Genomic DNA, 27,246 nt, shown 5'->3' with positions numbered 1-27,246 from the left:
CAAGCCCCCTACAATTTATTTCCCGGTTCATCAATTCATATTTTTTTCTCAACATGTATTTTTTTTAAAGAAGAGAACATCTAAGTATCAAGTAATTACACAGGTATGTTCGTCAATTCTTCGAGTCTTAAGAAAATGTGGTTAAAATCTCTGATAAGATTTAACAACATGGAAGTAAAAGAAATAAAATTAATACAAGAATAAGTGAAGGATATAAATAATGTTAATCGAATAATTGAAAAGAAAAGTCCCTCCTAATGTCGTGCCTCTCTTCGTGGGAAGATTATGCTTTCTTAAATTTTAATGATTTAAAATAAATGAAGAATATTATTCTTTACTGTGCAGGGAATATTTCTCGTTCACTTTTATTGAGTGAACAATTGCTTCAATAGCAAAAAATCTTTTAAAAACAGATATGGTTATTGAGATCCCTGAAGAAATAGATAATTCTAATTTTTTGACAGATTCAAAAGATAGGGGAGGACTGATTTATCCATCATATCTTGTATTTTGGACTACTCTAGCTTTTGTAAAATTAAAAAAAGATATATTTCGGGAAGTAGCAAAATAAAGCATTATTTTTTTCTTTTCAAAATCCGCGGGATATGTTCATAAGGTGTTGTTTCTCTAGTAAGATTAAAGAATCTGACGGTTTACATTGTTTACTATCCAAATGTTGTAAAGAAGTTCTTTTTTTTTTAATTTATTGAAGAAATCGCCTGAAAACTTTTACTTACATGACCAAAAACTTTGTATCTTTTTAGAGTCCAATTTCCTATGCTCCGAGTCCGATATTAGTCCATGTCATGATACCTTTGAAGCCTAATAAAAAATAAGGAAAATACTAGGATGAAGTGAACTTTACAAGTAAAATAGTATAAGAATCAACAGCTGAACTTCTCCTTTTCTATTATATTAACGACATACGAAATTTCTAAAATATTAAAATATATCCATATTATTCATAGCTCTCATTTGAATAGATATAATTATATATTTAAACTTCATTTTAATAGTATTAGAAAATTTGAAGGTATTAAATATTAAAATGTAACAAGGTAGCATAAATGAATATGTTGATACGATATATGTATGTTCTATCGATATTCTATTAATGTATTTCATTATTAATGTCTTACTATGTTATCACATACTTCGAATGCTATTCCTCTCATATATAAATATACTACTTAGAATAACTACTTATGCTTTATTTAAAAAAAAAACAAAAAAAAACCCTAAATTCTGTACCCTAAAACTGAAGCAAGTACTTATAGGACATCCAGTAATTATAAAACTGTATTAAGATATCTTATCAATAATCTTTCATTTCCTCAACTATTGAAATCAAAAGTTCTTGAGAATCATAAAAACTATTTGTATGCTGTTTTAAAAAAAGTTTAAGGCACGATAAACTATTGAAAATATGGTTTTGATCATTTCACAACAAATTAATAATGAATTGCGTGCTTCCTCATATCTTTGCCGATTGCTAGATGTGGTAAGGCTTACACGATTGGTCAGAAAGAAAGATAGTGCAAAAAGTTATATATAAGTGACCAAACCAAATTATGAAGTATTATACCTCTCAGTAATAACTCAATTCAAGTAAGAATAGACGAAATGCCTGAAAACACAAATTGTGTAACATTCTTGAAGTAAAATAATTTCGCTTGCAGTTAGATGATTCCATTTTACAGGGAGATAAATTTGTCTTTTTGCTTATGTTTGTATTCGTCAAAAATGAAAAGTTGGTTCAACAAATGATAATTTGTTAGATGATTTGTATCGATCATTAATAATTTTTTCAATTTTTTCCAAGAGAAAAACATCACACTTGCTAACACTCTTGCGGATGCAATAGATGGTGAGGCATTCATGATAAGTAGTCATTGTTGCTTCATCAGTTTCTTGAAAAGCCGTAATCCTCAGGCGGTGTCTGGTATCATAAAAATCTTAGTGGTCGAATTCATAAGTAAATTTATGCTGTTATCACAGCATTTTAATAAGATCCAGGAACATTCCCACAATTGTAGACCGTTTAGACCGCTTGACATTGATAATAATTAAGAATTTTAAAGTTTATTGCTACACACAGAAGTTTCATGCTACTATATATTATGTACATTTATTAGTTTTAAAACTGCCAGATATAAAAATATGCTTGTTTTTTTTAATTTTTTTCCTTGTTATTTTAGCTATTCTCCTGAGTTATTATTATCTTGACGTATATGTATACAAAATAAGAATATAATGAAGTAAAATACAAAAAAAAATACATTTAACTTTTAAGGAAAATCTGCTTAAATATTGAACATTAAACGGGGAGAGAATAAATCTCCAAACGCAGACTTCAGAGAAGTAGCAGAACTGTGTTTAATTATTATCAGTAAGAAACCTAGTCGAGGTATTCATTAGACCAAACCTGGTGTAATTCATCAAGCCCGTTGGATGACCAAGAGTATATATGCAATGAAATTGTATATGTTTTCAAATAGACTAAAATACGAAAAGGACCCCATCATTAAACTAGAGATAATAGATATATTACAATACTTAATACGCCCATCCCATTAATTTCATTTTGGAAGAAAAACTTATACGTGTAGCCAGGGGGGCGCAGGTTCGAAAAAGTTTGGGAAACCCTGGTCTAAATTATTTTAAAATATATACTACGACTGTTGTAATGATCTTATTTGGTTAATTGCAGTACGTATGGTTGGTCCCAACTCTAAAGGGAGATTCCAGCCCCTAAAAAATTTCAACTGTCTTATATTTCTTTTAACGGTATTGTATTTTAGATGTTAGTTATCCTTGCTCAAACATTTGTGAAACTCTTTTTATCTATCGTTCTCTGATTTTACATTTCAATTATTGATAAATACGATTTAAATTTTTTTATTCTTGGTCGTCTTATGATTAAAATCATTATCATTACAGTAGGTGATTTTGATCATTTTTTCGGCACATGCATGTTTAAAATGCTAAATTCACCAATGTTTCATTATACTGAATTAAATATAATACAGGGTGGACAAGGTAAATCAGGAGTAACTTTAACGGCTAATTATGAGACTTGTATAAGAGATAGAAATATTATTTTTTACTCATTTAAAAGCCACATTAAATTTTAAATGATTATTTATAATGAAAGCCTTCGTTTTCGATCACGATCTGTACACGGCACCTGAATGCCTTGCATGACTTTGCCACCTCGTGCGGATCCATGTCCTTCATGGTATTGACGATGGAGGCCTTCAAGGCTTCAACTGAGGCATAACTATTCTTGCAAGTGATCCTATCTGCCCTGCCCCACAGGTAAAACCATAGGGTTTAGGTTCAGGCTTTTGGCTGGCCAGTAAAATGGAGGTCCAAGATCTGGCACATTTTGTACTAAGAGCTCTTGGACAATCTTGGCCTTATGAGTAGGTGATGAGTTTTTCTGGATATATATAGCTTTCCATCATTGACTTCATTCATCCATGGGATGACAATGTCCTTGAGAACGTCCTTGGTCACCTTCTGGTCCTTTTGGAAGAAGTGAGGGATCATAACTTATCCCTCCGTGCAGATGATCGCCAGGACCATAACTGAATCCGAATTCTTGGTTTTCATGACTGGTTGGGCCTCATGAGGGTCTGGACTCTAGACAAGAAATGAGTCTCATTCCTGAGGGTATTTTTGATGATCCCTTTGCTGACGTTGCAGTTCTTGGCCAGCCTAGCAATTAGTGTGTCTGAATATGTATCAATTGATTGTTTCAAGTCAGCTATGAACTTTTTAGTATGGATTTTATAAGATCTTGTTGAATGAGCTGCTCTTCGACTTTTTCTCCTCATCAAAGGCCTCAATTATGTCATAAACTGTATTGAATATAGGAAGAGCCAATGTGTAACATTTTGAATTTCAAGACCTCAACAGTTGGACTGAGAAAAAAAGATAAGATCAGAAAACCAATCTCAAGAAACCCAGCTTCGTTTGTACTTCATCAAAGAATTTACTCACTTCTTCTCTGTCTGGGAAGAAAATGGTGAAAGAGCCTAATTACTTTTCAAGCAACCAAGTACACATGCACAGCTGCTGCAGATCTTTCGAGTACTTTCTGGACGGAGTAGAGGAGCACTTTATTAAATATTTCTTGGCATGCTCTAATCTAACATCATCTATGAAATATTAGTGTGGTAAAATCAACTCAGTATAGGAAAGTACAAGTCTTTATGTCTCGTAGCCAACAAACTCAATATATGATTAAAAATCGTCTTTCTCATGGTCCTCAACCATTGACTTGGTGAGACAAAATTGCAATAGGAAGTTGTATTTTAAAAACCTTATGGAACACAGAAAATTGTATTGGTTGGCTTTATCAAATATAAGAAAATAAAATTGTTTCGATTCACGATTTAGGCAACAACTCCATTTTTAACTGTGGTAATTTTTTTACCCACTCATGAAAGCCACGGAATTTCATATAATGCCCATTCCATGGCTTTTGAAAATGTCATTCGAATCAAATTTTAAGGAAGATGCAGAAGAAATATGAAATAAGTTTTTAAAAGTTTTAAATCTACCGATATAATGGAAAAAGAGAATTAAGAGCTCAATTGAGAAAATTAATAATGGAAAAAGTTTTACTGTGCAATTTCAAATCTACACAGGATGTCTATTTTTTAATGCTCCTTGCAAAGATTGTGGGAAATTATTTAATACAGCAATACATGCTTTGCTGACTGCCTGCTCTTTGTATTACGAAGGAATTTATTTCGCTTCACATATCTGGACTACGGGATAAGTTTATAACTCCTCTGCTATTATTCGGGGTCATATCAAATATCGTTAATGCTCCAACAAAGACACGTGCCTTGAAGTTTGCTCTCTCGAGCTGTAAAAGTAAAATAGCTGGGATGTTAACTGAAGGCGAACCTGTCAGAAAGGAAGAACTGAGAGCTACTTTTATTGGGACCGCTGCAGGGTATTTAGCATTCACCATCAAAATCCCTGATCTGGATGGTTTATCGTGGAAATATTGGGGAGGGGGGGGTGATCTTATTCGCTAATACCCTCCTCCAATTTTGAATAACAATAAGAAGTTTTTCCAGTTTAAGAAGTTATGCGCCTCAAAAGTTCACTATTTGTCTTTTTTTTATTGCCATTGAAAGTTTAGTTTTTGTTTCTCTTTTTTTTATTGTTAATATTTTAATATGAATTCTTAGGATTCTTTTAATGTTTGTTTTATAGCAATGGACTTAATTATAAACTATAATGTTTAATTATATATTTTTTGCCGATGCAACTTCCCTAGACCAATAAAGAGAAAAAAAATCAAATTTGTACAAGTCCTATTATGTCAATGTCACCTGAAATAATTATATAAAATTTTGACAGTTTGTAGACAAAAGCCTCAAGTTTTCAGGATCTTACCTGTAATTTACAGGATATGTCTGAAAGTTGATGAAAATTGAACCTCTTTTAAAAAAGGCAATTTTGAATGTACTATAGCTTTTTAAATTATTTTTTTTACACAAAATTGTCTATGTTTTATATCTTTTTTAAATTGAATATTGAATATTTTTCTGTAATATAAGGTATTATATTTTTTATCGCTATGGATTTTATAAGTTATAAAGGTTAAAAGAAGAGTGGTTTTGTCGATTTCAGAAAGAGATACATAACACAGGGGAAATATAAGAGGGTCAAAATTACCCCCAATGAAATTAAGCTAAGAATATAATTTATGTTTGAGTGCAAAATCCAAAACGGAATTCAGTTTTTCTTTGGGTAATCAGGTTTAAGAAATATTTGAGATTATAGTTATTTGGGACTATAATCGTTCAAAGACATTTTATGATTATAAAAGTGATTTTATTGATTCTGTATCCTCTTTTGAACTCGACATATTTCCATTTTTAGCCTTAAAAATGATAAAAAACGACACTCTTCTTGTGACCAATATAACTTATTCATCATTCATAGTGATAAGGAGTAATATAGCTCATATTATAGAAAAATATTCCATCTTTTAGTTAAAAAAATACCTATTTAAAAAATAAGGATCTCCAAGGACTTTAGTTCGATTTTGGTATTTTTTGAGTGACACCATTTTGTATGGGGTAAACTGGCAAATCAACAAAATTATCTTAATATTGTTTACGATTTCAATGTCTTCATAATGACGTCAAAGCCCGTATTAATAATATAAGTATCTTAACATAATACTGCACTTCGTGCAAATTCAAATAAATATTTATTAATTAGGTATATTTTGAATATTAAAATTCTCTACTCATCATGCATGGATCTCTTCACTCATAGCTGACTCTATACAACTCATACCTTTTTTTGTGAGCGTATTGAGCCATTTTCAGCATTTTTAGATCATTTTCAACTTAATAAGTTGATCACCTTTTAAAGTCTGGGCATTTCAGTCGTCCTTATCAGCCTCCCACTTGCAACCAGATCATGGCCTCTAAAAACCAAACCAACCAATCCACTTGGATAGGCCCCTTGAATAGTCTGTGCCAGATAATTTGAACAGTATGGAATTTTACCTATGTTAATTAATGATTTACTCCCCATAGTGTGTCTTATTGACCTCTTGTGTAAACATTAATGCAGCTTTGTTTTTTTTATATGTCAATTTGATATTCTTGGTAGAAAGTTGAAAATATTCTTACATATCTTAACTCAAGCGGATCCCGCTCCTGAATTATCGAGCTATTATAATAAATGATAATCATGACATTCAGGCATTTTTAAAGCCTACTTTCGTTTTTCCTTTCTATCCTGTAAGCTTCTATACTTATATGAATACGTTGTTGTTTTTTAAATACAACTTTTGACCATTTAATTAATATTAGCATATCATTAGATAAGTTTCACTCTTAATGCAAGCTGAGATCACCTTGTTTTTCTCAAGCGGATTAGTGACCTCCGTGACCTTTTTCTCAAACTTTGAAATATTTTCAGACAGATATATTTTTTTAAAGACCTTACATATTATACTCCGGGTCGTTTGTATCATCCAGGTACACTTAGCGGCTGACTCAATACACCGATTGAGTATAATTCAAACATATTCACGTGGTTAGTCCCCTCCATCATCCTATAAAAAGGCAACTCAATAAAATCCACGAATTCATACTTCATGCCCCAATTTTAATTCTTTTATCGAGTTAGGTAGGTAATGGATATTAAATGGACTATTTGTATAGCTTTAAATGGTTTAAACGACATCACATAGTATGCCTCATGATTTTGAATGATATTCGCTCGGCTCAAGTGGAATCAAATCTTAAAGTATCATGTCTACATACAGTGCCGTATGTCAGGAAGATTTTTCGGTCCGCTTTACAAGGGTGAACGGTTGATTTTCAGTGGTGAACGTGGGATATTTAAACAGGGCAAATGCTACAGCATAGATTAAATCTTGCAAGAATATCGTCCAATGGACTGTCTGACCATTATTTTCTTCAGGCAAACATTGGGAAAAATAAAATGAAAAGGAAAAGCTCTAGACGGAAAGTCAATACCGACCTATTCATAAAGGAAGGAGTATAATGGAGTATAAAATGCACAGTGCAAGAATGAGAGAAAATTTTTGAACTATACATTTAAGTCAAACAATTTAAACCTCCTTAAATATTTTTAAAATAATAACGGATGAAGATAATGAACGAGATTATAATATACCATGAAACGGTTACATCGACAGAAAATAAATTATGTTCACAAGTCTTGATGTTCTTAACTCGCATGTATACGTGGTGATGTGTTTGAAAAAATGAAGAAAAAATGCATGTGTTCTTCATCATGATTAGAAGAAGAAGTTTTTCCTCTCTTTCCTTGACGCAAAGGTGTCAATCAAACTGTCCATGTCTTCATGGAGCACCTTGTCCACCATCACCCTGTCCATGCTCAAGAGGGTGAGCGAGGAGAGCCTCTCCTGGTCCATGGTGGTCCTCATGTGGTTCTTGAGCCTTCTGAGACAGGAGAATGAACGCTCCGCCTCACAGCTGCTGATGGGCATTGACGCCAGGATAACGATCCCCTTGTATAGCTCCGGCATCAGACGGAACACTCCCGAGCTTATTAACTCCGCAGCAATTTGTGACGAAACCATGTCTTCTGTGTCAATATCTGCCTAGAGAAACATAAATTTTAAACATATAATGCAAAATGAAACATTATAATTAACCTTGAATTGCTGGAAGATTGCATGGTCTGACTGGAGCTGCTCGAGTTCAAGTCTGTAGTGCTTGGCGACACGCTCAATGACACAGGTCTCCACTTCACTGTCATTGACAATTGCAATGAGATCCATTGTGGTGTTTGTATCGTCGGTGGCAAATCTGCTCTCAAGCTCTAATACAATCTTATTGATTGCAACATCGAAATGTGTTTCACGGAAGTAGGATTCAGTTGTTCCTTTCCACTTTATTCTCCTTGGAATCTTCGCCTCCTTGAATTCCCAATCAATTGAGTCCTCCTGGTCAAATACTGATTTCATCTCAGACGACTTCAACTCAGCAAGTTTCCAGATTGATTCAAAGATTTTCTCATACTTAAGATCTTCAAGAGTCCTAATCACTAGGTTGACGTGTTTCCGGGCCTTTGTTAGGTCAACCTTTCTGCCTTGAAGTTCATCTGACAAGCTAGATGTGTGTCTGAGGAGTGTCTTCAACAGTTCAATGCCGAAAACCAATTCGTGACTAAAGATGCTGTTGAGCAGAGAAGTTGCTTTTGAACTCAACAATGTAAATTTATCTTCTCTCATTATTATGAGGGTCTTCATGATTCTGACCATCCCTAGAGATACAGCGTGTACAGCATCGTAGCGGAGACTCCAGCGGGTAGCAGACTGGTTCTTCAGGGTCATCACCTTGGCATGCTCCTCATCTTTACTTGTTATCTTCACCGACTTGTAGATTGCTCACCTCTTTGGTGACCCTTCAATGAAGTTGTATAAAATTTGTACTGTCCCCATTGTATTTCTCAACAGGGTTATATTTGAGAGAAGATCCTTGACTACAAGATTGAAGACATGGGCGTAGCAGTGGATGTAGACACACAGTGGGGCTGCTTCCTTCCACCTGGCGGCAGGATCCTTCTTGATGCCGGATATGTTGGAGGCACCGTCCGCGGCCAGGGAGACAGTGCAGGCGGGGTTAAGGCCGATATCCTTGACAGCCTCGTGAAGCTTCTCAAACAAATATTTGCCGTCAGTCTGGGTAACTTTTACAAACTTGAGGAAGCTCTCTTTCTTGATGCCTTCACTCGTCAGATATCCCAATGACAGACTGAACTGCTCCGTATTTGACATATCTGATGTCTCATCAACAATCACAGAGAACCAGTAGTCATCATTGCCGGCACAAGTCTTGCCATCTTCAATTATATTTTCCGTCACTTTGGATGCTATAATCTCTATCAGCTCATTTTGGATGTCAGGTGAAGTCCATTTGGCAAAACCTACCCCAGCTGAACCCAATTTTTTGACATCGGCCTCCAGTTTATCTTTGAGAATATGATTGTCGTGTGAACGCAGGGACAAAAGCTCCAAGAAGTTTCCTTGATTGTTTTCATTAGATTCCGTCAACTTTTCTCTTGTTTCGGAATCGCTCCTAAAAGCCAATCCTTGCATTGCGAGGAACCCAACAGTTTGGAAAAGATACCTCAAATAAGCTCGCCACTTCACGACTTCCTCAGCATGTTGAGACTGAACATGGCCTAGAACCGAGGTATTCTTTCTCTTTGATGCGAGGAAATTGATCCACTTTTCCATCGACAGTTTGTGTTTTTTGTTGTTAGAATGAACTTTCAACGAGGAACTGTTTTTCCATGTTTTGAACTCAAATTTTCCAAGGTTGGAAATAGAAAATTTGGAACAGCTGAAACACTTGGCTGACTTTTCAACCTCGTCATATTCTAGCCACGGGAACTTACGGAACCAATCATATTGAAAGTCTCTGGAGTATTTGTCATCTATCTGAGGACTGTATGTTTGTAACTTGGGCTGTAGAGGATGATCTCTCTCGACTTTAGGCACAGTTTCCCGCTCAGTCTCCACTCTGGTTCTGGTCTGGATGTCCTACAGCTTTGACTCCCTCCCGGTAAGTATCGGGTCACCCAGCTGGCTCGTGAAGGCACAAGGTACTCTGGGCCTCCGTTCACAAACTCCATCTCCTCAGTCTTGCTCTTCTCACCTCCCTGGACATTGTCGCTAGTCTCAGAGTCCTCTGCAGAGGGAATATTGTTGTTGTTGACTACAGAGAGCTGCTCGGGAGAGAATATTGGTCCGATATCGAGATTAGGAAGTTTTATTCCATGAGAAATCCGTCCGCTGGGGTAATTTGATGAGTCACCATTATTTTCTGTGTCTGCAGTAACTTTCTCTTCAGCAGAAATGGACTTTTCAGATCTTGGTTCAGGCAGTAAGGCCTCAACTGGAGCAAGGTCATCGGGACAGGAAGAGGCAGTGACTGAGGATGAGGATGTAGCAGAGGAAGTTTTCTTAACAGCAAAGTTCAATGTTTTCTGCTTCTTATGATCGATTTTCACTTGATACTTGCAGCTGGGGTCATTCTTATGGAGTTTAACTTTGTGATCATTAAAGTTGTCCTTCTGTATTTCCTTCTGACAGATAGAACAAATTACCAACTCTCTGTTAAAATGCGTTTCCCGCTTCCCGTGATACATTTCTGATAATTAAAAAATTACTGCAACAATCCACTCTAAAAAGTACATAACTATTATTTATGTTATATATATATATATATAGATTTTAATAATTAATTATGACTTAATTCATCTATATTTACATACTTATATGATTGGTGGACGGTTGAGTAAGGTTTTTTTTTTAAAGGTCCACTGAAGCGGACAAAGCGCAATACTGACGTACGGCCCTGTCTACATATCAAAGTCTGACATATTTCTCTCTTTGCAATGGTTTTGTGGTAATATACTTTATTCTACTTTCTTCGTCGTTTGCATGTCCTCTCCAATCTTATATTTGGTGATGTTTAATTTGCTTACTTTTGCATCTTTGTCATATGGATGTTCCTTCAGAGCTTTATGGTGATGTGCTACTTAAAAACTGCATTATTCTTTTTCGTGTATTCAAGCAATTTTTCACATCAAATTTCTTTGTTGGTTGTGTCCTTTCAGGATATGATGACTACTTTATTTACATGTACCCCTCCTCCTAATGAGCAAGTAATTTGGCCAAACTGTTGTTGACCTTCTATAACTTGTTTTCCCGTCTTAGCAGTTTCTCAAAATTTTCGTCCTTCTTCACTCATCAAGTGTTTTTTTGGATAATATTTGGCCAGTCGTATATATATAAAAATTAATTATTTATTTACGAAAATCAATTATTAATTTTGTTTTTTTATTTCAGTCATTGAAACTTTTTGTTGTTCGGCTTTCTTGACCGGTTTCCGTACCCCTTTTTCGATGATTTGTCTGCCGAGTAACGTTTGCTGGCCCTCCCAGCATTTAACCCTTGAAGCCAAAATTATTTAAATAAGTTAGGTCCAAAACCCCTCTCCACCTTTTTCGTTGTGTCCACCTCTAAGTTACCCTCTCTTCTTATGTATCTATTTTGTTTATTTATTTATGAATATCTGTGAAGAGTTGCACTGTTGTGTAAATTCGTTGTGAGTTAGTTTGAGCGGATGCTGTAATTGCCTGTCCATGGCAGGTTAATAAAGACCATAAGTCATGAATGACATAACCTCCCTATTAGCTATGAGTTTGTCACCCTAGTCAACTTTGCACGCTTAAGGTTGGCATCTAGTACTGTGCTGATACTAGTGAGATATTTTTATACCCCCCTGGTTCTGTTCACGTCCGATCTATAGTATCTTCTCTTAAATTTAAAAATACAATATTCTAATTTTTACCTTAAATATATATATTTTTTAATATACTCTTTTCATATATATTTACTCTTATTTTTCTTATATTAAAACTCAAAATAAAAAGATTATTAAAAAGTTAAAAGTTACATTTATTTGTAAGTGATAAAAGATGTATGCTGAATTGGTAAATGTCAAGTCATACATCCACTTTGAGACAACACAATTCTAATTGAATAAAATAAAAGTCTTTATGTGATATATGTAATTATAATTAGGTAAACTATTAGGTGTTATCTAAACATGAATATAATACATAGGCTATAAATATAAAATTACAACTTTAAATTAAAAACAACATGCAAAAATGTTTGAGTAAATGGAGGGACAAATTATAAATATAAGAGTGATTTTCATTTACTTAGATTTATTGATCTTCATTAATTAAAATTTATGAATTAGGACAAAAGAAGAGACCCGAGATACTTTATCCTCAACAAGAGATGCTCGAATTCCAATATCTAGGGGAGTGTAACAGGATGAAAATTTAGCCAAAGAAGAAAACCGAGCACAACAAAGCTTCATACTAGACTAGAGTCGACTTTGTCCTTTAGTAGGAATCTATCCATCCAGATAAAATAATGAATATATTCAAAATTTGAAACTATGATAGGATCCATTTACTCTCAGTTTAAAATAAAATGATCTACATTTACTTCAAATATGGGAAATTATAGCCATAAAACTAAAATATACAACAATTTGAAATTTAAATGCAATTTTACATTGACAATTTTAAAGACTAAGATAATTCTACATTCATTAATACATGCAGAAGTTGACTTTTTTGTTCTAGAATAATTAGGGACAAAGGAAAATACTTCTAACTTGATCATCCATCTCAAGAGATGCTCATAGTCTTAGTCGGAACTCCATATTTTACGAGGAGCCACGGAATGAAAATTCATCGGAGAAAAGCTATAAGGCTTTATAAGAGAGTAGAGTGGATTCCTTCGTTGGGAAAGGGAATTCCAGGATATAAACAATGAAGAGATCCATTCATGACGAGTAGATAATTTTAATATTCAAAATATACCTAATTAATAATTATTTTATTTCAATTTGTGCAAAGTGCGGTATTTTGTAAAGATATTTATATTATTATTATGGGCTTTGACGTCATTATGAGGACATTGAAATCGTGAACAATATTAAGATAATTTTGTCGATTTGCCAGTTCACCCCATAGAGATAAACTTCATATCTCTATGCCCCCCCCTAAAAAATGAGGTCACTCAAAAAATACTAAATCGAACTAAAGTCCTTGGAGATCCTTATTTTTTAGATATGTATTTTTTTAAATAAAAGATGGAATATTTTTCTATAATATGAGCGATGTTTCTCCTTGTCTCTATGAATGATGAATAAGTTATAATGGTCTCAAGAAGGGTGCCGTTTTTCATCATTTTTCAGCCTAAAAATGCAAATATATCGAGTTTAGAAGGGGATACATAATCAATAAAACCACTTTTATAATCATAAAATACCTTTTAACATCAGTTTTATTCATCTTACTTCAATTTGGGGATTGTCTTGTTGATGAAAAATGTCTCTGAACGATAACAGTCTCGAATTACTATAATCTTAACTATGTCTGAAACCTGACGACCCAAAGAAAAACTAATATCAGTTTTGGATTTTGCGCTCAAAGATAAATTTTATTCTTAGCTTAATTTCATTGGTGAAAATTTAATCTATAAAAACACTTTTATATAAGTTTCATTAATCCTACTTTTAATTTGGTAATTGTTTTAAGGATAAAAAAATGACTCTGAACGATAATAGTCCCGAATGAATATAATCCCAGATATTTCACAATTCAGACAACTGAGAGAACAACGGAGAATCAATTTGGGCACTCAAAGATAAATTCCTTTTTTGGGTTGAATTTTATATACAACATGGATGTTCCCAAGTGATATGTATTTCCTTTCAATTTTTCCTCTTCATTTTGACCCCGGAAGAATATCCCACAATATTGTCTCTCAACCTCTTCAATCTACATTTATATAATATGTTTATTATCTGTAGTGGAGCGTGAGGATACATGTTACAAAAAATAATTAATTTTTTAAACTGTCATAAGTTTCACAATTCACCGTTTGGGCAACATAACATAGGCCAAAGACAAATAATTCCAAAGGATTTTTGATGTACTGCAATAATTAATAGTCATTTATTGGTGTTTTTAAAACTAAACAAAAGTAGTATACTTGATACACCAGCAGGATACACGATACAGGGTAGGATGAGACATGTTACTACAGGAAGAAACATGTAAAAACTACCATTTGTTATATTCAAGCAATTATTTTACTTTTTATTACAGTTCGACAACATAAAGTAAATACTTTTAATTTCAAACATAAGATAAACAAATAAAACATTTCCAAAAATAGAGCATAGTTAATAATAAAATGGAAAAAATATTTTTTTACTATTTACTGTGAGTGATAATTAAAGTATATCATGAAATTATACAAAAAACAAAACATAATTAAGACTAATGTATATATATTAGGCCTTAGGTTAAAAAATGGTTTTTAATTGTACAAAAACATTTAAGTAAAGTTTCAACAGTTTTGAAAATATTTAGAATGAGCTCAACGGCTCTAAAGTTTTGAAAATTTACATTTTTAAAGAACAACTGAGTATTTCCTTAAATACTGTTTATATTTTTTTGTAGGTACCATTTTCGAACAGGATGGCATAGATCTTTTGTGTCTGGCTTTATTTATTATTTGAATTAAAATGGTAGCTTTCCTTAAAAAGGTAATTAAGGGCATGGTTATTAAATTTTTTTTCTCCCTGAATTTAAAGTGATTTAAAAGTTAGTGCAATTTTCATTTGAAATAATTATAAAATATTTTTTGTTGTAAATTTCGTAGGCTCAATTTATTATTTTTACAACTAAGCTTTAATTGTAAGTATAGGGACAGCATTTAAGAAAATACTCAGTTTTTTCTTTAAAAATGTAAATTTTGAAAACTTTGGAACCATTGAACTACCTCTAAATATTTTTCAACATAATAACACATAATAAAAATGTAGTGTAACAAGTCTCTTTCATAGCGTTGGGATAAAAATAAATCATGTGAACTAAATATTGAAACGATTAATATATTACAAGCATGTTAATTAATTGAACAACATGCTAGACTATCGCATTTAATAAAATAAAATAAAAATCTCAATTTTTAAAATAGAAATATCTCTCAACAAGCGCTAGATAAAATGTTTACTTTTTGTGTCAAAAATTTCAATGTCGAAATTCTCTGAAACTGTAAGTATTAGGCAACCCTTATTTTATGTTGATTTGATAAAAATAAAGCAAGACATTCAATTTTTAAGACTAGGGTGGTGAGATAACTTTACATTTAAAGTTATTGATAGTGTAACATGTTTCCTCCGTAACAAGTATCCTCACTCTCCCCTACATATATAAAATGGTTCTAGGACAATTGACCGAAACATTTTTACAAAAGGACAAATTGCCAAATGACATTTTGCTGAAGGACAATTTACCGAACGGATATTTCACCGAAGGACAATTTGGGACAATTGGCCGAAAAAAGATTTTAAATTTATTGATATATACGATTGCATATTTTAATTCAATTTAAATGATAATATAATAAATAGGTATTGTTGATGTATTATACATGAAATATAGGTAAACTAATGAGTGATCTTTTGCAGAAAAATACTTTGATATTCATTAATGATCTTTTTTAAAACACAACACAGTAGTATGTGTTTGGCATGTAGTTCAAATTTACTGCCAACACGTTTCTGAGTACCAAGGACACCTTTTAATATACATCCCGACCCACAGGCTGTGTAGGCGAGCTTTTGTGCACAGAAGCAGGTTAAATTCTTCTGCCGCTGCTTCCCTGAACATCAAGGACCCCCTTAATATCCCGAAATTATACCACATCTCTCAGAGGCTCTCAGCCATATGAGAGGACATAATTAGTCCCGAATCTAATGATATAAAAAATAATTAAAAAAATATAACATCAATAGTGGATGCATAATATATAGTCGAACTATATACAAAACGAAAAATGAGCGGGGAAAAATGAACGAATGAATGGCAAACGGAAAGTTTTTACAAAATGAACGATTGAACGGAAAAGGGTGAACAAGTACAAGCCTGAAAATAACAAAAAACTTTCTGCTATTACAGGAAATAATTAACATCCGACATGACTAGTCTGTAGATGAATAGCGCTAGTATCGCGGAAAACCCCATAGGATTACAAACGATAATTCTGATTGAAAACATAAGGAAATGATGAAAAATCAAAGGTAAATTCAAAGTTTATATCACAAGAAAATGATGCCACGGAGTAATTATAATTTTTGACTGAATTTGGACTTCCTCTTAATGTTTAGAATTTGATATCGTGTCAGGTTTTGATTGGATAGAGAGCGGCCTAGTGGCTATTCTTTTTAATTAAACAGTACATGTAGGTCGATGTCACTGACGTCATAAATTACATCATATTGAGGCATGAGCATTTTTTATTTACATCAGTTTGTAAACAAAGGTGTGGAGAGGGGTGTCATCTAGTGACAAAATAACACAACTCTCAGAAGGAAAATATTATTTAACATCAAATAAAGTTATGTTACTTACAGAGGACGCTCTGAAAAATGTATGTATCCTACCTCCCCAAGTAGTAAACTCAACAAATAGTCACTCTTCATGTCGATAATTTTTTTTTAGTTTGCTCATGCCCTATTGGAAAAGACATTTGGGAGTCCAAGTTGATATTTCTACTGCATAAAATTGATAAATTTCAAATAAATTTTGATCAAACTTCATCAAATGGCTTGAAAAAAAAATATATATATCGAACATCTGCATTGAATACTACTGGGTGTCAATGATAAACAGTGATATTTGAATTAAAATAAAAGTAATACATATACTATATATAAAATCCTTAAAGATGGCTACATTAGCAGTATTTTTTATTTTTTTTTGGATTTATTAGGGAAGATGAATTAGAATGATTAGAGAAAATATCTGAAATTATCCTAAATAATTAGTTGTTCAGTTCCATTTTGTAATATTACATATTTTGAATACTCCGACAGACAACAGAGTTTTACAGCAATACCAAATTTATTATATTTCGTTCTAGGTTGATTGAATATATATATATATCTTTTATTTACTTATCTTCTTAATGACATCATGACAATGTCAGATATCCATCAACAAAAAGAAGGAATATGATTGCATCACACACTATTTAAATATGTAATAATAGTAATTACCTTTCAGCTAAAATAATAACGGACATGCGAATTCTATATTTTCTTTTTAAAATCAGATTTTTTACATACTTTAAATTAATATAATAATTCTATCTTATACTATGAGTATCATTGATTTTTTGTTTATGTGTAGAGAGCAACTAATTTTCTTTTTCTATATGTAAAAGTGGACAAGAATTTGATCGATGATTGTTCCTCTGAGTTCTTTGAAACGACTCATTATTCATATAATTTGGCTCCAAAGCTGAATTTGAGCCTGTTTCATTATTTTGACACGTAAGCAAGCTATAAAAGATTTTTTTTGCACTTATTTGAACTTTATCTGATCGATAAACATAGAGGAAAGGAGATAGGGAGGCAAATATGAGTCCAGAAACAAAGGATCCTCTATGAAGATAACGTAGAAAAGTGAGATTTATATTTGATAGAATTAATACTAGAAAGAATGGCGTCCAGCTTATAATGGCAAGACAAACCACAAATGAGGATATCTTGGCAGTTCGTCGTTCTTCGTTATGGAGTAGAAAATGGTAGACGTTATTTGCTCCTCTTGAGAATGAACATGATAATCGTCGAGCTGCCTATAAATATATTCAAATTATATAATTAGCAATTATCACACACTACTACTGTTGAATCGGTCTAAGAAAAACTAAACAGACTACAGACATATCAGTCCGGTCCTAATAAAATTTGTCAGTTCTACAATAGGTCCTTATCTGCCCTTTATGGTAACCACGACAGCTTAAATTACGTAGTTACTAACTATGTCCTTTCAACTTTCCAATAATAACTCTTTCAAGAGACATTATAGTTGAAGTTTAAAGGTATATGTGTAGAACTTATTATTATACGTTCTAGCTAACATTGATTATTTTCTTTGTTTTTATGTTGTTCAAACCTAGCTATGAGTAAAGAATAGCCATAAAGATAGGACTGAAAAACTGTATTATTATTCCTTAGGAACGTTGAATGGTAAAAAAGATCGGCTAGATAAAAAAAGGATTGAAAAAAAAAAAAAAAAAAAAAAGACTGATAGGCAATCAGTCTAGTGACTGATCCAACACTACACATAATACATTTGAATGAAATAAAAATTAATAAATTTATTATTTAAATCATAGCTTATAAATAATTATAATAATTATTGTTGGAAATAACTCTACTCGACAAAATTTCAACTTTGCATTGCTCCAGGATGGATAGGGTGTCTTTTTAATTGATTTGTCTTGAAAAAACATCCAAAATTCCTTTATACCAATAAATTTTTGTTTTATGGACTACAAAGTAGAAAAAATTGCGAAAACTTAATATGTTGTTATTTTTTGCCTTGAATGCTCTAAATAAAAAACAAAGGCAAAATATTTCAACTCTTTTTTTTAACATTTTTGAATATATTGTATGAATAAAAAATGGACATCTTCTCTTGAAGTCTAATAATTGTATCATTTAAACATAACTGTGAGAAAAGTCATAGTTTAGTTTAAAAGATCATAATGTTTATATAATTCTACCATTATTATAGAATTATAGACTTGTCTTTTCTTTGTCCATGGGCAAACTTACAAAATCGGCGAGAGAAAAATTACTTATTTTCTCTACTCTATGTAGTTTTTAATGGAGGGTATTATTATATCACCCTATAAAAAGAAAATTGCTTTTTACGGTATATTAAAATTAAACCACTTTTCCCTACAAATACATAAAAAAACATCAGATATAAATTACTTTTGAGCAAAAATTGGTCAACTTTTTTGGGAAAAAATCAATTAAAATAAATTCTATATATTTTTTTTATTTTTCTAAGCTTTATTATTAAGACCAATTTAATATTTGTTTTATTTTATTATAAAATCTTCATGTACGTATAAAAAAAAATCTTTATTTTTTGTCAACAAATTTCATGTCGAATACGACTCACATTTTTTAGGGATCCTAAGCAGAATTTAATTTTAACCCCTTTGGCTGTTTGATTCACCACCAATGACTTATCTGTGGATAATGTTCATTATTATAAAACGTTACATCACCCTATTTTGTATAATTCAATAGCATTCTTGGACTATCAATAGATACTTCCCGATGAAGTGATCTTAATGTGATTGATTATAATAATCATTTGTAATATTGCATTCAAATTAGAAGAGACCCATGTTGATAGTGCTCCAATAAGTTTACTTCATGAGCATATTAAATTTGCACATTTTATAAAGTAAAAGTATTGAGATAAGAGTACCATTTTTACTCTGGGATAATAACCTCACTCCCAGAATCAATATATTTCTATGTTTTATTTCAACAATGCATGGATTCATGTACTATTTAAAAAAAAGTGACAGTTTAATAAAATAAAGTCGTAGTAAGCCATGTTCTTTTATAACCCTAGTGGTACAGGGTATTAGGGAAGTTGTGGACTGGAGGGCAGATAAGGCAAAACTATCAATATTCAGGCACTTTTTTTTTTTACATCTAATTGTACCATTTAGTAAAACTGTAAAATTTTACATAGTATCCTTTTCAAATATCACATCAATAACAATTATATAAACATGACAATGTTCCTTTTTATGGATATACACACATGTATCATTGATACACTTGGGTCGGATAGAATTGTGTATTTTTAAATCACAGTTCCAATAAAAATGATGTATTTCATCACTAAGTAGTTAAGTATTTTTAATACTATAAATATCATATTTCTTAATCAATCAATGCTTCCTCATTCCAGTGTTCTCAATTCCAACGCAATAGGATGTAAACTCACATCCTGTTCTGAAGACTCTTTTTAGATAATAGCATAATTTTTGAATGTGGGAAAAATAAAAACAAACAATTGTTCTAATATAAAATTTAACCTCATTTGTGTGAAAAAATTAATATTTTCAGTCCTATTTTTATTCATTTTAAAACTTTTTTTTAGTTTTTCCCCAATCTTGAGAATGGAGGGATCGATTATAAATTTCTTTTTTGGTACAGTTTAATTTAAAACTGTTCCGTTTATCAATTGATGAAATTTACGCTGTTATATAAAGGGAGTCTTCAGAAAGTTGCGCGCTATACACGTTTACACATAAAGTGCCTACAAAGTTATTATCCTTTTTTTTTTATAGGAAGGAGCTAGTTCTGAGGCATAACATAAATATATTAATAACAGATTATGTGTATTTCTATAAAACTAATTTTTTCAAAAAGTTCATTTGACTTCCTTGTACTTGAAAAAAAATTACTTTTCGACCAAAGTAACTAATTTCCCTTAGAAAATTGTACATCCAAAAAAATCAATATTTTTTATTTAAACTTAAGAATTTTAAGTTAAAGAAATGTTGTAACAATTTAAAAATGTAGTACAGCATTATTGCTAACAGATTGTAATGTACATATTAAGTTTCAAACTTGTTTTTTTGAGCGAATAAAAAAATAGAAAAACCCATCTAAAATATTGGCTTTCTCAAAAACGGCCCAATATTTTTTTTTAAACAATCAAAATCGAGAAAGATAGGCATCAAGAAATATTAAACAGTCTTGAAAAGTTATAGGAATAATTTCAACAAAATAAGGATGTTTTACAAGCATGATTGATATAATATCCTTTACCTTTGAAGCGTAGTTAATTATGTATTTAGAATACCTGAGATGTTTTGGATAGAATACTTGTGTTACTTTTGAATGATCGTTCATCGTCAGCCTTGTTTTCAGTTCCGTCATTATCATACATGGACGTTTTTATACAAGTGGGAGGTGAACTTTGTATTGTATTCTCAGCGGGTTCTTCTGATACTGCTTCATCAAGAAATACGGAATTCTCATCGCTCAAATTAGAAAGTCTATCCAGCGATACAATTGGATTGTTCAGTGAAAAAATGATGGTCCGTACCTTGGTTCCTTCAACCAGATGACACTCATTTACTGAACTAAAGCTACATTTGCGTGCAAGTGATGTTGAACCCGCACTGTGTTGTTTTATAATACCTCCATTTCGCCGTGGAGTCGAATTAGAGATTGGAATAGTGGAGGGTGAGGAACTTGTTATACTCGAGGAAAAGGAATCGTCCTTCCTTAAGTTGACAAGCTTGGGATGTTGGCACTTAACCCTTAGCGAATATTCGGATTCAGGAGAGGCAGGGGATAACAAATTATTAGACATTGTTTCTTTAATTTGAAAGTCTGTTTCATCTTGTACCTCCATTGGATTTTCGGTTACGTTAATGACGGAGGAAGATCTTCGTCTTCTTCGTATACTATTATTTCGAGCTTCAAAGAATACCTTGGCGTATAGATAGACTAAACATGATATTGGAACTAAGTATAAAGTTACACTTGCAAGAGTCAATCCCAATCTTTGATTTGAGGATATTAAACCAACTAAGACGGTATCACAAGCTTTCCAGGTATTATGACTCGAGACTAAAATAAAACTCGATGAAAGTGACGCAATAAATGATGTACACCAAACACAAATAATAAGTTGAGATGAAATTAAGCTTGTAAACTTATTTGGATACTCTAAGGGGTCAAGTATTGCTACGTATTGATCCAAGCCTGAAAATATAAAAATGGTTGCTAATGTTGAACTTCGAAAATTAAAAGAAATTATAAAATGGATATTCTTATACAAGTGCATATCAAAGTTTAAAGTGAGTCAAGTGCAATAAAATTTATTATATTGAGCAAAACTCTTGGTTGAAACATTTTACAACTGTACATGCTTACCAATTGTTAGCATAGCAAAAATGGACCCATGGGCTATGAAGCTGGAGAGAAACGATCCCCAAGTGCAAAGTGCAATTCTAAAATTTTCATGTTCTTGGATTAGTTTTAAAGAACTTGGGTACATATCCACCAAAATAGCGGGGAAGAGTAGTAGACAAGAAATTAGGTTGATCCCCATCAAGTTCATAATTAACCTGGAACATAAAAAAAATTATGAGTAATCCATGTTCAGTTGTATACTATTATATGCCGATATTATTGAAACATTAAAAAGAAAGGGACAAAGAATAAATAGTTTTAATAACAAAGTTTAGTGCAAGTAAATTCTTCTAGGTGTGATAAAGTTCTTTTTCTATTCCTAGCTGAAGCTATAAAGTAAGTGACAAAATGCGTCCGATAGTTTATGTAGATTTCTTTTTTTATTAGTATCTATTTTCCCACGCAATATGTCACTTTTTAGATTGCACAGATGGCGTCGCTTAATTATTTTATGTAATTTTTCCTCATGATGTAAAATTCAAAAATCGACAGCTATTCAAAAAAAATTAAATTTTTGGGAAAAAAATTTCAAAAATTAAACGTCAAATATAAAATATATAAAAAAATTCAAATATTAAACTTTTTTGAAAAAAGTTACAAAAATCATTAGCTATTCACATAAAATAAAAATTTTTGGAACAAAATTCGTAAAATTAAATTTTTTGGAACAAATTTTTTTTGAAAACATTCAATTTAAATATAATATTTTCTACTAAAAAACATTTTTTTACGGGAGGGATTTCCAAACCCTGACACCTCATTAAGGGGAAAAGGAAAAAATTAATGAAACTATCATTTTAATAACTTAAATTTTTTTGATTTTTATACACGTTTCGAAGCTTCTCATTGAAAATATGAACGAATTTGTAAAAAATCATTTATTATAATTTAATTTCTATGTGCTTTTGTGTATTTAGTTATTTAAATGCACTTATTTACTTATAATAATTATGTTCGCCTGTTTTGGTTGAGAATAAACAATAAAGAAAAAAAAAAGTCATTATGGTCCCTACAAAATGGGTTTAATAAGACAAACATTAAGTAAAATGAAGGATCTTATTTGGAAGCTAATATTGTTTTCATATTTGTTTCAGCTACTTTATGTTAGATCCCAAACAAAAGAATACATCATAAATGACAGCAAAAAAAAGTTTGCCGTCAAAAGAGGTTAGTTTTTGATGTATTTTTTCCGTTGAATTTTAACTTTTAATTTTCTTACAAAATATTGAATAATTATGCAATGTTAGGATGCGTGGAAATGTTTCGAAATTATATATATAATTAAATTAATTATTCAATTTTCAGGCCTTTTAGTCAAGTTTTATTTCTATCCTGTCTCTTTTATCATTTGTATCACCAAGTTTATTTCCACTTGTTAGACTATGAAACAGTATTTTCTCCCAACGGCTAAAAACCACAATTATTATTGTTATTTTAGCCATAGAACACAAAAATGACCATTAAAAGTTTCAATCGTAGAATTTTTTTGAAATAAAATATAATTAGGTCCATTATTTGACTAATTTGATTTAGATCCAAAAAAGATTGACGTCAAGCTTTAATGAATGAATGTTTGATATAATCATGATAAAAGGATAATAAATCAACTTGACAGATATTGTATGTATGTATAACAATCATAATTTCCTTTATATAGTTAAAAAAAAGAAGAAAATAAGCTTTCATTGTTCTATTAAACCTTTTATAGTAAAATAAAATTAATGTAAATAAAAAATACGGTTATAGCGTCGTGGATAGGATAAATATATTGGACATTGAGTAGCTGAGTAATGGAGCTTCAGATACCAATTGGAACATTCTGCTCTCGTAAGCACGAAAATGGGGTAAAACCTGGAGAACGCTAAGGCTTCAGAAAAGGGTAGACCTACATATACAATTCTAAAGTAATATCTCAAATGATATATGCCACAGCTGCACTCCCATCGATCGGGCAGAGAGCTATCGTGGAAGGGGGAAACTGGCTTCACACTTTATTTAGTCGTAAATATCTTACAGCGCTCAAAAGATCTCGTTTACAGTAGGTGGAGGATTGTCCTTGTTGGAAAATATTTTACCTAGAATATAAATAAAAAATTTTGTACATATAATGACTAAACCTAGTGTGGAATGAAGGAATTTTATTTATGATTAGAATAATAGCGTCGATATAGTACATAAAAACTCCAGAAAGAGATCCTTCTTTAAAATCTTTTATCACCAAAAATGTAGGAAAAGACTGCCATCCAAAATAATACTATAGCTATTCATGACACTCATAGAAATTCTATTTTTAATACCCGAAGATTTATTTTCCCTCTGAAGCAATCAGCTCTAAAACACGTGCCTCTCACTCTATGGTATATGAAATTGCAATCAAGGAATATGGAATACCCCAGGTTAAAATAATCACTGGAGCTTTTATGAAAATGTTATGCCTTCCTCCATCTTGGGGGTAAGGTGATTGCTCATTCTCTAGTGGGGATGAATGATAGCCAAAAATTCAAGGTACAATTTTGAATATGTAATAATCTTATCCAATTTTATCGTCCCTGAAAGGATCGTGGGATAACTTTTAATAATCTAATTCATGCTTTTAGCGATTGTCCTGTTTTAAACATCGTCAAGTTTTTTATCTTTGTAAATCAAGAATTCATTCGGAATTTAGCCCAAATTTTGTAAAGGCATACATATTATTTAGCATGCCATCTAGAATATCTTATTACTTGTTACAGAAATAAAGCTATTTTGCTAGTATTTTAAAAGTCAAAGCCTATATTGGCCAAGAGAAAGTGGAAGAGGAACCAATTGACACCGCTTCCATTAGAGAAATTATAATATCTGTTGCAGCATGGTATACTGCATTTAAACTGAAGATGCCGAACCTAATGAACAATTTATCGTAGAAGTACGCGTTTGGATTAATAAAATACTATCCATAAACGTCTGCTAGGCATTTGAAAATGTTGAAACGTGTTCAACCCAGACACTACAACAGCACAAAAAGTCTGGAGAATAATAAAACGATTGAAGGCCAATGTACATCCTTTTGGCCACTTAACGCATGGCTTCAAAACTCCACTCATTTAAGTCTATCAACTATTACAAGAAACATGTCGGGAAGTCGGAGGTCCTGGAATTGTTTATTATATTTTATTATTTACTTGAATATCTTAATAATTTTGATTTTTTCTATATACGAAATATTATTAAATGATTAGTACATGATAGGCAATGGCAAGAATTTTCGGTCTTTAAATAGAAAATTAATTTTAAACTATAATGTTTATTTATGTATCCATATATTACGCAAATTTCCTGTTTGTATTTATCTATTTAAATAAAGATCTTCCTGTGGAGAAAAATAAATAAATGTATATATTATTTAAATGATGTTGTAATTTTATAAATAAATCTAAGGTTAATCTAGATCACCCCAGAGCTCATAGTTGGATTGATTTACGAATCTAATATTTCATTTCTGAGTAGGCGTTATTCAATACTTATTCATACTAAATTTGATTTAAATCAGTTTCCTCACAAAAAATTTCCTTGAATGCCCCATGGAATTATAGATACATGGAAGTCTATCAACATCATTTTTTTTATCTTTTTCATACCACTTGTGTCATAGATTCTTCTGCTTATATATGGTTATATTTATAGGAAAAATAACTGATCGAATTCAATATCTTCTCCCCTCTTCATCACATCCATTCCACATATGTCGGAATATCCCTTACAGTCTATCTTTAAGAATTTTGAGAATTTGCAGCAATGTAAATGAGCGGGAAAATCGTTTTCAAGAACTTAAAGAAATGATGATAGCGCGTGATTATCGACTAAAAGCTATTGATGCTTCGATTGAGAAAGCGAGGCTAATGGGAAGAAATGAAGTAGGTCATCACATAATGTCAATGAAGTGGGTTTGAAAAAGTGTTTAGAAAACGGATGTAGAGCCTGTTCATATGTTCAAACAGGTTCGGATATCAAATCATCGGCATCGAGTGTTACACAGAAACTGTCTCATGTAATTCTACACATTTGGTTTATGTGATCGGTTGTAGGAAATGCTCAAAGCAATATGTGGCCACACCACAATAAAATTAAAAGATCGGATGATATATGTTGATAAATGTTTGTATGCCACAGGAGAGCACTTCAATTCGAGAGGACATAAAAAATCTAAGATGAAAATACAGGTGCTAGAATAGTCTGGCCTATAAAATCCGACGCTGATATGATATAGTTGCTTTTGGTTGGGAAAAAATGGTGGATCAATCAATTTCAGTCAAAAACACCCACTGGAATGAATAAACATTGAATTGGACGTTCATTAAATTTACTATAAAACAGTTTCGTTTTTTTTTTTTGAATCACTATTTTAAAAATATAATCTTGAGTTGATGTAAGGTTACGATCCTGTAAACGGAAAATATTAAGATATTTTATTATTAATGTACTCGTTAATATTATTGATTTTATTATTTTATATATTCCGAGTTTTAAATTTTAATGTTTTTATTTTTTCGTAAAACGTAGGAATTTAAAATATTGTTATATTATTATTTCTGAAGAGGTCTTCTGAAATCGATTATATTTTACGGATCCTCTAAACATCTATGTTTTATTGTGTTGGTTGAGTCATGTCCGTCTTCTGTAAGTATTTTAAATATTTATTCGAGAGACAGAGTAATTTGATGATTTAATTTTGATTGGGAATTCCAGCCCCCGACCCTCCCCATCTCTGCGTTATTTAATACAATGTTATTGTTTATTTATTGGCTATGTTTTCACGCTTTGAAAAGAAAAGAAGTAGAATGGAAGTCTGTATTACTTATTTTTATTTACTAATTTTTATGTATGCGATGCGAGGAAGACAATTTGTTGTAAAATTATATAAATTTATTATTAAATATTTCATACATACTATAATTGTAAATTAATTGGAATCAATAAATAATTATTTTTAATTTTATATTAATATTTTCCATTAGTGATATTGTTCATATTAAAAGTTATAACATTTTATAAATTAATAAAGTGTATTTTAATTTAATTTAAATTATCATTGTAAAAAAAAAATGTGATTGTATATCTTTAAGGACAAATTTTTATATACCTATAAATACAATTACATTCAGTTCCCACTGGCAAAGTGCCCGAGCTATTAGAAAACTTTGCTGAAAACCATGTTTCCAAAATCTATGCAGACATAACATATACTCTACCTTATTTTTCAATACGTTAAAATAAAAATAATTGAAAATATAACGAACACAATGACTGACTC

General features: G+C 31.5%; 1 protein-coding gene and 1 long non-coding RNA gene across 3 annotated transcripts in view; both read right to left on the bottom strand.

The window, feature by feature from the left end:
- Positions 1-12,105: 12,105 nt before the first annotated feature.
- Positions 12,106-17,179, bottom strand: LOC121128160 (uncharacterized). The gene is made up of 2 exons (XR_005868064.2): positions 16,103-17,179; positions 12,106-15,899 (listed from the first exon to the last, which is right to left on the bottom strand). It is a non-coding gene; the product is annotated as an uncharacterized lncRNA (long non-coding RNA).
- A 33-nt stretch (positions 17,180-17,212) lies between these two features.
- The window catches only part of LOC121128248 (uncharacterized), a 46,734-nt gene continuing 36,700 nt past the window's right edge, over positions 17,213-27,246 (bottom strand). For both annotated transcript variants that reach the window (XM_040723831.2, XM_040723830.2), the window contains exons 3-5: positions 21,918-22,111; positions 20,836-21,746; positions 17,213-17,785 (exon numbers count right to left, since the gene is read on the bottom strand). In XM_040723831.2, coding sequence (XP_040579765.1) covers positions 17,345-17,785; positions 20,836-21,746; positions 21,918-22,111 — 1,546 coding nt within the window. In that variant the 3' untranslated portion in view covers positions 17,213-17,344. The remainder of the gene's footprint in view (positions 17,786-20,835; positions 21,747-21,917; positions 22,112-27,246) is intronic.

The sequence above is a fragment of the Lepeophtheirus salmonis genome, chromosome 13 (genome assembly GCF_016086655.4).
Source record: "Lepeophtheirus salmonis chromosome 13, UVic_Lsal_1.4, whole genome shotgun sequence".
Taxonomy (NCBI): domain Eukaryota; kingdom Metazoa; phylum Arthropoda; class Copepoda; order Siphonostomatoida; family Caligidae; genus Lepeophtheirus; species Lepeophtheirus salmonis.
This window is presented reverse-complemented; position numbering and strand designations above follow the sequence as displayed.